The sequence below is a fragment of the Kogia breviceps genome, chromosome 2, assembly GCF_026419965.1.
Source record: "Kogia breviceps isolate mKogBre1 chromosome 2, mKogBre1 haplotype 1, whole genome shotgun sequence".
NCBI classification, from domain to species: domain Eukaryota; kingdom Metazoa; phylum Chordata; class Mammalia; order Artiodactyla; family Physeteridae; genus Kogia; species Kogia breviceps.
The window spans coordinates 148,190,012-148,202,559 of record NC_081311.1 but is presented as its reverse complement, the minus strand read 5'-3'; the positions used below and the strand labels follow the sequence as shown (position 1 = coordinate 148,202,559).

General features: G+C 37.6%; 1 protein-coding gene across 13 annotated transcripts in view; it reads left to right on the top strand.

Annotated features, from left to right (window-relative positions):
- ZNF385B (zinc finger protein 385B) overlaps positions 1-12,548 on the top strand; it is a 436,659-nt gene that overhangs the window by 322,393 nt on the left and 101,718 nt on the right. Inside the window, exon 1 of one of the 13 annotated variants that reach the window (XM_059053608.2) lies at positions 9,101-9,323. The exons of 9 other annotated variants lie outside the window; for them this stretch is intronic. In XM_059053608.2, the coding sequence (XP_058909591.1) occupies positions 9,260-9,323 (64 nt within the window). In that variant the 5' untranslated portion in view covers positions 9,101-9,259. Of the gene's footprint in view, positions 1-9,100; positions 9,324-9,839; positions 9,922-12,548 lie in introns of those variants that run through there. 3 more of the 13 variants (XM_059053607.2, XM_059053619.2, XM_067026405.1) reach the window with 3 other exon arrangements.

Here is a 12,548-nt window from a genome sequence, read left to right as displayed (position 1 = left end):
GGATTGTAGTGAGAGTACATGAGGTTAAAAGTCTTTAAAGGCTTAGATCAAGTAAATGCTCAATAGATCACAGTGCTGTCATCATCATCATAATCACTGTCATTTTTACAGCTGTTATTCCTTACTGTCTGTAACTATTGAGATGACCTTGGGCAAGTCATGTAACCTCTCAGAACCTCAATTTCTTCATCCATAAAATGAGGTCTTTGGAGCAGAGGATAACTAAATTTCTGTCCAGTTAAGATCAGGGACTTTTTGGAGTTCCTTCTTTTTCAGTTTACATTAAACCGGAAGTTGACCCCCAGGCTACATTGTAAATTGTTAACAGAAGTTATCTACTATTCATATAATATCACTATATATTCTACTTCAGGCAAATCTGATATTGAAAATGTGAATCTTTTGTAAAAACTGAAAAACTCTGGATTAAATGTATAGTTTATGAAGCAAGTACTTGTGATTCATTGTAGAGTTCCTTTATTCACTGGCTCTTCTAGTGCATTAAAAATTAAGTTTGATTTACAAAAGACATTCAGTTTGCCTGCAACTTTTCAGGGACATATGCAGAGATTTTGAATCTCTTTGAATCACAGAATCCTTTGAGAATTGATTAAATCTGATTCCATTCTCCCAAAAAGGAGCATGGTTGCAAATATTTGCATATAATTTTTGGAGAGGGGGTGGTCCATGGATCCTAAGTTAAGAATCCCTGGCATAAAGCCAAAACAAGAACAAAGCCAGTGAAAATGGAATATGCCAAGGACATTGGAGGCATTTTTGAAATTGGACCTTGAAACACCTGGCCCTTTCCAGGATGAGAGAAACAGAGAACTAACATTTATTGAAGGCCTCCTCCATGGCAGACACTGTGCTAAGCATTTTATATGTGTTATGTTGTTCTTCCCTTTCCAAATCTAAACAAGACAGGTTATTATTTCCGATGAGAAAACTGAGGTTCAGATAATAAGCTATTCTCCAAAGTCACATCGCTAGTAAATAGCAGAAACAAAATTTGAACTGGGGTCTGACTCTAAAGCTACTACTATGCCATGATAAAAGGCCCTAAATTCCTTCACATCTCTTTCCAAGCTCCCAAATCTTGTGAAAGAAAAGATCACAAAAATGCAGATTTCTCTTCCTTAGTGAACTTCTTACAAGGGAACTCCCTAAGCCAGCTTCATGTTGACAGCCAATTCTTCCCTCTCCTGTGTTCTGTGCTGGCTCATTGGATCTGGGCTGACATGCAGGAGTGCTGTTGAGAAGGGGTAGGGTCCACGGAAAGGTGAGGGATGTGACATTCTCTTGGCTGGCCCTGACTCAAAAAAGTTCTGATCCCCTGCATGCCCCAGTAAAGGTTTCAGCTGACATCTGTGTAAAAGAGTTGTCAGCTGAGGAGCAGAGAAGCGGCCTGTCAGACTCAGAATGTCCCACTTGCCAAGTCTCACATGAGAAAAGTGAAGACAGGCCCCATTTGGAAAAGAAGAGCTGCTCTCCGAGAGATTTATTACATAAGGGTCATGTTGCAAAACATATGCTGTGCTCAGTAGACTCAACTCCTCCTTGATTCATTCACATTTCACAAGATAGATAATTAATCTCTTTAAAACAGAGGGAATGGGTGGCAGAATAAATGAAAGGCCGTATATGAAGGACAAAACAATCTGAGTCTGATTGGAATCCTGTCTTGGTCCTATAAGCTAATATTGAACTTTCTTCATAACAGCCTGATCCAGTACTATGCAGAAACCACTGAGGTTTGCACACTTACAGACTTTATATATCAAGGTGAGGTCTGTATCCTCGTGTTCTAACCTGTCAAATTAGAGCATTCTTGGTAAGTTGGAAATAACACTCACAAATCCATTTTTGGTTTCAAGTCATTTTCAGATATGCTATCTTATCACCTCAGACTTCACAATGTGTCCTAGAAAATCATGCTGTTTTCGCAGTGATATTAGAGGCACAGTGAGTTGTGGTATTTGATTTAGATTTTCCTTATAATTTCCCACATGATATAGAACTGCTTCATGAAATCACTTGCTGCTAAGCATTTCAGACCTTTATTTGGCAGTAATGAGAAAAAACAACTACACTAGAAAATGTTCGGGAGTGAAGCATGCACATTTACAAGTAGCTGACATCTGATATGTAATTTTTCTTATATGCTATGTATGGTGCAAGAGATTTTCCTCTAGTGTAAAGGAGGTACCTTCTTCTTATATCAGTGAGGCAGCATAGCATAGTGGTTTAAGTGTCACTCTAGAGCCAGACTATGTGGGTTTAAGTGCCAGCTGTGCTGCTTATCTGCTTTGTGACCTTGAGCAACACACTTAAACTTTGTATGTCTTGTTTTCTCATCTAGAAAATATAGATAATAGTAAGTTCCTCCCTTACTGAGTTAATTTGAAGATTGGGTGAATTAATATATGCATAATGTGCTTAAAACAGTGTTGCATATAATGTGTTATCTGTGTTAGCCATTGTTATACAGAAGTGTAAATATGACCAATAAGTTGTACTTTAAGTGTTAGAGGGTTCAAAAAATAAGTTAGCTTCTCCTTAATTTAGGATAAGGCTTTACGCCAAGTTTATTCTTATCTCTGTCTTGAGAAAGCTCTAACTAGGACGGCTACCATTCTTCTCTCTTGTAGCAAGTGCGCATAGCAATCAGTGGGTCCCCTAGTATCTGTGGACTGAGGATCCTTGTATACCAATAAGTGGAAACATGCACCAAATATTTGGTAGACTGAATAAATACCATGTCTCACACATACCCAGTGTACTCTTGCCAAATGCATGTCAGCCCTACTGTGTAATGAAATACAGGCAGACCTCGTTTTATTACACTTGGCTTTATTGTGCTTCACAGATATTGCATTTTTCACAAATTGAAGGTTTGTGTTGATGCCGTTTTTCCAACAGCATTTGCTTACTTCGTGTCTCTGTGTCACATTTTGGTATTTCTCACAGTATTTCAAACTTTTTCACTATTAATATATTTGTTCTGATGATCTGTAATCAGTGATCTTTGATGTTACCACTGTGACTCATTGAAAGGCCCAGGTGATGGTTAGCATTGTTTTGGAATAAAGTGTTTTTAATTAAAGTATATACTTTTTTTAGACATAACTCTATTGCACACATAATAGACTACAGTATAGTATAAACACAACTTTTATATGCGTTCGGAAACCAAAAAATTCGCTTTATTGAGATATTTGCTTTATTGTGGTAGTCTGGAACTGAACCTGCAATATCTCTGATGTATGCCTGTCCCTTTATTTTAAATGTTACTTGCTTCATAATAGTATTGCATATAATACTATGCATATACACTCAATGAATACTAAGGAAAAAGTGTGGTAATAATATGTGAGGAGTCCTTCAAACCATTTGGTGCTTAAAAAGTGTCTTCATATTGAATACTTGAAAAGGTTGGAGAAGTGTAGTCATTCATTCATTTAAGATATGTATTGAATGCCTGCCACAGGCCTGGCACTGTTCTAGAAGCTGGGAATAGATCATCTAGAATATAGTTGTTGTTCTCATGGAGATTATATTCTAGTGAGAGAAAATGAACCAGTACACAAATAAGATGAGATAATTTTAGAGACATAAGTGGATGGAGTGAATAAAACAGAACAATGTAATAGAAGGAAGGGCTTGCTGAAGTCCTCAATGGTGTCTCTACTGTGCTGAGACACAGCTGAATTGGGGGAAGAGAGTTCCACACTGAGACAACGGCAAAGGCAAAAGCCTTGAGATAAGTATGAATTTGACATGTTTGGGAAAGGGAACAGAAGCTTAGATCTTGGGGGGGGGGGCAGTAAGGAGAGGTGATATAAGTTGAGGTTTTGGAAGCAAGCAGGGGCTTAATTGTGTATTAACTGTAGGCCATGGTGAGGTGTTTGATTTTATTCAGAGTGCAGCAGGAAACGATTATGTGCTAGAGTAACATGATAAGATTTGTATTTTTAAATATTTTGCTTTACTGTCATGTGGAGAACCAAGTATGGGGTGCCTAAGTTGTCTCAGAAAGATCTGTTCAGAGCCATTTGCTGTAGTCTAGATAGATATTGATGACCTGGACTAGAGTGGGGCAGTGACATACAGAGAAGCAGAAAGATTGGCAATATATGCTGGAGGTAGAAACAACAGGATTTGTTAATTGGATGTAGATGGTGAGTGAAAGAAGGAACCATGGAATCACATGCAGTCAGCTCTCCATATCCCCAGGTTCCCCATCTGCGGACTCAACCAACCACTGCTCAAAAATATTCTAAAAACAAAATTCCTGAAAGTTCCCAAAAGCAAAACTCGAATTTGTTGTGAGCTAGCAACTATTTACATAGAATTTACATTGTATTAGGTATTATAGGTAATCTAGAGTTGATTTGAAGTTTACAGGAGGGTGTGCATATGTTATATGAGAGTACTACACCATTTTATAAAGGGGATTTGAGCACCCATGGATTTTGGTATCAACGCAGGGGTTCTGGAACAAATCCCTGACAGATACCAAGGGACAACTGTATTTTCAGGTCTTACTAATGTCCTGTCTTCACAATGAAACTGTCTCCAGCCATTCTAGCCCTGGTTTGTCTCTCCTTTTGGTACTACAGTTGTTTTTTGAGCTCATAATCAGCTCCAGGTGCTTAGGACACATTAGTGAACAAAACAAAGATCCCTGCCCTTGTGGAAGTTATATTCTCTTCTGTACTACTTCTCCATCAGTGCCTGTAATTCACACTAAATTTTATGTGTCTTTGCATTAGTCTCTAATTATTTCAGATACATTATTTTTGTTCTCCAAATAGATGGTCAGCTTCTTAAGGACCAGGGACCCCAGTAATGTCTAGCTTAGTGCTGGCGGTAGCAAAAAGGAGTAATGAAAATGTGTCTTTTTCATAGATAACTTCTTGTGTATAGGCTTGCCTACTTTAAATAAGTAAATTTGTGAAAATCTGAAATTGCAATTCAGATAATTGGAAAACCAATCATTTTTCCTTCAGAAAGGAATTATTTACTCACTCAAGAGTTAATTTAAAATAAAGGATTCCCCTAATGAATGTAATTAAAAGTTAGTTAACAGGTCATTATGTATTTGTCAGGGGATACAGTAAAGGAACTGAAGCTAGAGTATCAGGGGCCACAGTTAATTATGCAAAATGAAGACAAAGAAGCTGAAATTTAGAGTTCTATGTAAAAAAGAAAATAAGTTCTGATTTCTAAAAATTCAAACATATAGACAGCTTTACAGAGAACTTCCATTTTCTAAATTTACAGTTCATAATTGCCAATTATAAATTGTTTCTTTAACCAGATCACGTTCATGCTGGCAATGAAAGGTAATCGTTTGAATACACAAGAAAATTGGCTTTTGGTTATAGCTTTCTAAGTGTGTCTTAAAATATAAAGAAGAAAACAAAATTCATGGTTTTCTGTTTTGCAAGGAAGACTGAACATCTTCATAAACATTCACAGGATATTGACTCCTTTTCAAGACTCCTTATAATAATGTTGGCATTGAAGTGCTGTTGCTAGTGTAATGTTCTGTCTAACACATCTGTGGGTTAATTAAGCTTTTGAAGACTATCCCAGGAATCCAGTGACCATTTATAACTTTGTTTCTAGGAAACATGCTTCTGAATTCTAGAATACTAACTTTAAACCCAAGGTTAGGAGCACACCCCAATTATTAGGAATCCTCTTAAACTTGTTTCTGTAATTCTCATAATCCATTTACTCTGTGAAGACCATCATAATTATCAATGGGAAAGAAAACCTTTAATCAGGTGGTATACAGCAGCACAGTTCTTATAATGAGAATGCATTGATAGATGGTCCCTTTACCTCATTCATTCATTCAACACATTTATTGAGTGCTTCTCTGGGCAAGGAACTAGGCAAACAGCAATAAATCAATTCTGGTCTCTAACTCAGAAGAGCTTACAGCTCCTTGGGGAAGAAGACATATAAAATAGAATGTCTGAAGTACCATTAGGGAGGTATAAATGAAATGTATTGCAGATTCAGAGGAGAGCAAGACGCTTTCTTTTGATGGAAGTGGGAAGACTTCTTGGAAGAGATAGCATTTAAAATGCCACTTGAAAATGGAGAGAATTTGAAAAGGGACAGTCAAAGAAGGGCATCCTGGGAAACATGACAGTGTAAACAAAGTGATAGAACTCAGAAAGTGTGTATATACAAGAACGGGTCAGTGCTTCATGCAGTGAACATTTCTGGAGCAATTACTAAGTGTAAGGTACTGCCTAAGGAGCCAGGGACAGAAAAAAAACTAAGACTTGGTTTTTGTCCTTGAAGAATAATTCAGTTTAACATATCTTAGAAAGTGTGAGTAAGGAAATGGTTTTCAGTTAAGTTTGAGGATGGTGATGAATGCTGAACTGAGGTGTTGGAATTGTATTCCGTGAAAGGCTTTGGTGATGATAATAATAATGCTTATTATTCACTAAGTCCTTCTATGTTCTTTGCACTTGAAGAATTTACATGGATTAGTTCCCTCTGGTCTCCTCATGAGATATGAGTTGTTTTATTCCTACTTGTCAGCTGAGAAAACTGGGGCTTATCAAGTCAATAAATTCCTTTAATGTTGCCCAGCTGGTAAGTAGCAGAGTAGGGTTTTGAACAGGTGTATTGGATTTCAGAGCCCATAACTCACTGAGGGGAGCCGTGGAAGACATTTGAATAGAAAAATGATTGATTTGAGCTATGCTTCTTAAGAATTCAGTTGACTACGGTGGGAATACAATGGTTAAAGGATTATGCTAGTGAACAGCTAATGAGAACCTAAATGGAGGTAATGGGTAATGGGTATAAAAAGGGGAAGGAGGTGAGAGAGGTCATAAAGGTAACTAACTTGATTCAGGATCAGGTAAGAGGGAAAAGTCAAATACAGCTTCAAGTGTTGGAGTCTGTGGTGCCTGGAAGACTCATGGTGCCAGGCAGTGAAATAAAGACCACCAAAGGAGGAACATCTCTTGGGGAGGTAGCAGGGGGCTGGAATGACTAGTTTAATTTTGTACAAGTTGAAGTTGAGGTGCCAATGGGATACAGGTGTGAAGGGTCCAGCAGCAGGTGGTTGGAAATAAAAAAAGTTGAGCTTAGAAAAGAGGTGTTTCAGATATGGGATCATATTTTACCAATGGTACAGGGGTCAAGGAAGACTGATAAAGGACTTCAAAGTCATATTTTTATTAGGCTGGAGAAATCAGAAGCCAAATCATAGGATTTATGAAGTGAAGGGATAGTAAAAAAAAAAAAAAAAAAAAAAAAAGAAAAAGGAAAAGTGAAAAAGGAAGAGTAGGCTGCTCTAAAAGGAATTAAAAGTTAAGGGAAAAGAGAGTAGTTGGTAGACTAAGAGGCTAATAGGAATGAGGAAAGTCTTCTTTGTTTTCCTTAAGAATGGAATGACTAAAGATGGTGACTGATGGACTAAGATCTTGGAATTGGTGGGGCTGCATTAACTCAAGGGCACATGTGATAGTTAGCCGGGTGAGGGATGTCTGGAGCCTCCTTCAGATTCATCCAGACTCTTCCAGTCCTTTAGATCACCACTCAAATGCCACTCCTCTGCTAATAAGCCTTTATTAAGGACCTATGAGAGGCACACATCAAGGATTTGGGAGCTTTACGATGAACTACTGTGCCAGACCTGGAAATGTCCTAGAAAAATACTCCAGGAATCAGGCATGATTTAAGTGCAAGCAAAAAAGAATGGAATATTTTGCCTAGCTCTGTGAAAGAAAAATACTTCAAAGGAAGCATCAACATAATCCCTACTGAGCAAAGGGTTTTCTTTGGAGAGGTCTATCGTAGGTATAGATTTTTTAAAATAAAATAAAAAATAAAGTGACAACCACGGCAGTGACTATAATTTTATTTTAATCATGAAGACCTAAGTATTACATGAGCAAGAAGTGCACAATTATTATTTGGGGGAAAATAAGTATAGAGCTCCCATACTGTGTTCCATTTAGAGTCCTATGTTGTTATTATTCATAACTACTGAGGCCTAGAGATATGTGCCTTTTCTAAGAGCTGGTTTTATAATTACCATTTTGATTGCCACATCTAATTATTCCCTTAGGTTTACCTGTCCCTGATAGTTACCATGCAAATCTTACTTAAGTAGATATACCAAATCTCTGAATTTGGGTGGGTGTAATTTGTTCTGTACATCATCACTAAGATGTTGGCCATGGTTGACAAATATGCTAAAAGTTGCACAACCAAAGTGCAAAATCCTTCCCAACATTTGCAAACATCAGTCATGTTAAGTTTCATTCAGTCAAATGCCCACTAAGCTAATGCAACAGTATCAGTGACAACAATCAGCTTAGAAGAAGCAAAACAACCATTTGGTCATAGCCACACTGTGTAACCTGGATATATCGGAAGCCTTATTCTGATCATATGGTCAGAGCCCACTAGATGGAGAGTGAAATTAGTTAGGTATAGGAATAAGTGTATCATTTTAGTTCCAAGCCTACATAAGTGCTAATTTCACCATGGTAATTCTCCCATATAACTGAAATTAGATTTTTGAGTTGAAATGCATAAACATCCCTATTAATGTTATCAACATCATATTATCTGCTTCAGTCTTTTTGAATTACATGTTGTGAATCTTTATTTAAAACCTAAAACTCCACAGAAAAGAAAACAAATTCTCTAGGTCTAATGGTATGCAAATAAATTACTTGGGGCTAGCAGAATATACATGAAGTTCACATTTTGAGAACATATTCCTTTTTAAAATAAAAACCAATTCCAAAATAAAGATTTAGTTGCCCACCTAGAAAAGAAAAAAACAATCCCCTTAAGTCTGAGTGATACTAAAAATTCCAAACTGTTTTAATAAGTACATATTCTGAGAGAATTAAATTGCTTTGTTGGAAAGTAGAGGTGGGTGTCAGATTATTTGATTTCATTTTTACTGTGGGAAAGTGGTAGTTACTGAGTAGCTGGGAAATACTCAGAAGAATTACATGAAAGAAAGTAACTTGTCAGTCTTTTAGGATATATTTGGTTCAGTGTCGTCAGAAGGTAGTCTGCCCTCTCCCTGGAATCAAGTTGCAAACGCTATCCTCAGTAGTAATTAGAGCTAAGCGGCAATTACAGAACGTATGATTTGTTCAGACGCACGATTTGTTCAGACGCACTGCCTGTCGGCTGTTTCCTAGCACCACATTTCACAGGAGCACCAGGTTGAAATGATGGAATTATTTATCTCTCAATGTACTGCCTCGTACAGTGTTCGAATGCAGAAGTGAACGTGGATTGTAATCTTAAAAACCAAGGTAAGCATTGCTGGCTGATCAGCTTTTACACCTCAGGGAACTCTTTCATGAAGTATACGACAAAAATGTAAAACAGTTAAAGTCAATTTTAGAAAAGGGAAAAAGTAGCTGTGTTAGAGCAAATAGAATTTTGCTAATTTCGTGACTCCCTTGCCCAAGATCATCTTGGTTTTTCTAACTTGTTTTTATTTAAATTGTAGAACTGGGTCACTTTGCTAAGTATAATAAAGATGTGACAGACTTCCCACATTGCCTTTGTCTTTATGAACTACAGTTCCTTTTCCTTTTGAGGTTCGACTCACATTTTTACCAGGTAAAAATAAGATTTATGTTTAACTCAAGTATGTTAGAACGCTCTCTCTCTTTTCTGTTCTCTTCCGGAAGTATATTTAAGCAGATGATCGTACATGCTCAAGAATTCACATTCAGAGTGACAGAACAGTGGCTGGTAGCCTGACATGGGTGATTTATGCTCTTGTCACATGATTTTTATGATAGGCACATTTCAAGCTTTTAATGTTCCATCTAGTTCAAATCAAAACTCAATGGTTTCATGTTTATTTAGACCTTTGGGCATAGAAATCTCTCTGGAAACCAGGTAAGTTTAGCTCCTCAAGAGGGAGTATTGTCTGTCATGAGGATAGATGTATTTTGTATGTATACAATAGATATTTGTGAAATTATTTTTATTTTAATATTATCACTTCAGTTCTCCCCACCTAAAAAATCCTTTTTCTTTCAATTTTGCCATTTTTAAACGTGAATAAATATTACTGTTAGAAACTTAGAAACTCTTGGCAGTAGGAAGATGTTTTTATCTCATTGTCCCCAGTGAGATTTCAGATGGTTTGGGAAATACTGAAAAAGCATCAGCTTCTTTTATTCTACCTCATTTGTGGATTAGGGGTGTAAACACTCAGGGTTCAGTAGACTCTTGAAAAAAATGAGTAAATTAAGGCCAGTGTGCATTAATTTTTCCAAGGTCCTAGAGACCCTGTATTGTGGGACCTCTTAGCAGACGCTGTTGCTCAGTGTCGTTATCCCTACTAGGCTAATACCTGATTTTGGAAGAAATTTTTTTTCTAGCCCTGGGTCCATAATTGGCTTCATTTTGTATATTTGCTTTGTCATGGAATTATTTATCCCTGAGCATCGTTTCTTCATCAGCAAAACATCGGATGATCGTAAGGCATGTAACAGTTTTGAAGTCTACTTAATATACATAAAATCACCTTGTGCTCCTCAAGGAAAAGTTATAGTATTTGTATAACCCAGGACACTGATGATGAATTTCTATAAAAATATACCATTAAATTCTATGGTGGATTTAAGTTCTTAATTGCCCCATTCTGTCATGCGGGTGGCAGACACTATCATGTAAGCACATGTGAAACAATCCTCAGTTGTTGCAACTGACCTGACGACTTGAGACATAACTGGAGATACGGCCTTAATTTAATTGTTTTATCTTGTTATGGGGACAAACTCATCCTGATATTAGCAAAATCTTGCTATTAATCTTCTGATTTATAGAAGCAAATATTGAAAATGAAATTAATACAACATAGCTGCAAAATAAGGCAAATGACAAATTTTAAGAGTGCTTTCTAGTTCTCCAGCAGTCTTGTGGTGAGAGACAGAGACAAAGAGATGAGAGAGACAGACAGGCACATACACATACAGAGATAGAGACAGAAAATGCCAGAGACATCAGAGAGCTAAGAGAGATGAGAGAGGCAGAAAAGAGAAACAGGTGGGATGCGGGAGACTAGGGACACAGAGTGGGATAAGAGAGTGAGAGAGGAAGTGGGTGTTAGAGAAAAAAAGAGACACAGTCAATCAGAGTTTGAAAATAGAGATTGTGCAATTTGAGAACTTTGGATTCTTTTTGCATTTTCTTTAACTGAAATTTCAACACACTTTGTCATATTAAATGCGTTGAGCACCAGGTCCACTTTTATGAATGTTTGCTTTCCATTTGTTTCCTTTAAAGCAAAGGGAGCTTAAAAGGCTGTTTGAAGTTCAGAAGAGACCAAGAGTGAAAACAAATGTTCTTCTAAAAGAAAATATTTCCATTCCTTTGTTGCCTTAGAAAGCAAATCATTGAAAAGGAAAATGATGAGTGCTGTGATTAAATTCTCTACTTTCCATGCGGCTCCTTATTAAAAAATCATTATGTCTTTGACTTTTGGTGTTCACAGGGGGAATGAGAGTCATTTGGGAAGCCAAAAAGAAATTCCAAAGAATAAAAACATTATAAAGGTATAAGAATAAACATGATACACAGGGACAGGCACAATCATTTATGATGAATCACTTCCAATGAAGAAAATCCTAGGACATTCACCAGAGGGCCTTATCTGATGCTGTTTTGCATATCACTAGTGCCCCAGAAGCTGCCTGCATGACTGAAGCAAGTAGCATCCGTTTCTAGGATGTCAGGACAGTGGCAGAGTTCCAAGAAACCAGGCCAGGGACTGGCCATTCTGTTTAATACCCACTAAAGACCCTTTGGAGTGCAAGCATCCCCAGGTCACAAGATTCTCCGTGTTTCTCAGGATAAGGGTGTCTCCCAGTTGCCCAACTCCTTTGTTTGAAGGACTTAGATGCCCTGCTTAATTAGGTGGTTCCTACTGATACAGTTTTTGCTCTGGTATACTTCATTCTATACAGATTTCTGCCAAACAATTGAAGATGAAAAAGAAGAAACTCATTTTAGGAGTGAGACGTTAGGAAATTCCAAATAAGGCATTGGTGCCAATTCTAGTCCACTTGGCAAAATTCAGCCCAACTTAACACCACTCTTCCTTTCCTCTCCAAATCCGCCTCAACCTTTTCCCCATTCTAACCCCACTGTCTCCCCATTACCCACAATTTCTGCTCATCCTATCCCTCGCATGGCCAGATTCATCACCCCATACCAGGTTTCCACAGGGATGGAATGGTGGCTTTCATGCTGCTTGCACAGCAGCCCTGGCTGCCAGGTGGGAGCCATCTCTACTGCTCCTGGATAAAAATGGCTTCTTGGCTGATAGAGGTCCAAGAGTGGCCTCATCTATGACAGTCACTATGTAATCATTATAATACTCCACTAGGATTTTTTCTGAATTCTCTATGGTGCATTATAATTATGGTGGTCATGAGATATGCATGCAAAAAGGGAAAAGGATTTTAACACAGTTTTTACTCTTCTCTATTCCCATTTTGTGTTTTCTAGGAGCCTAT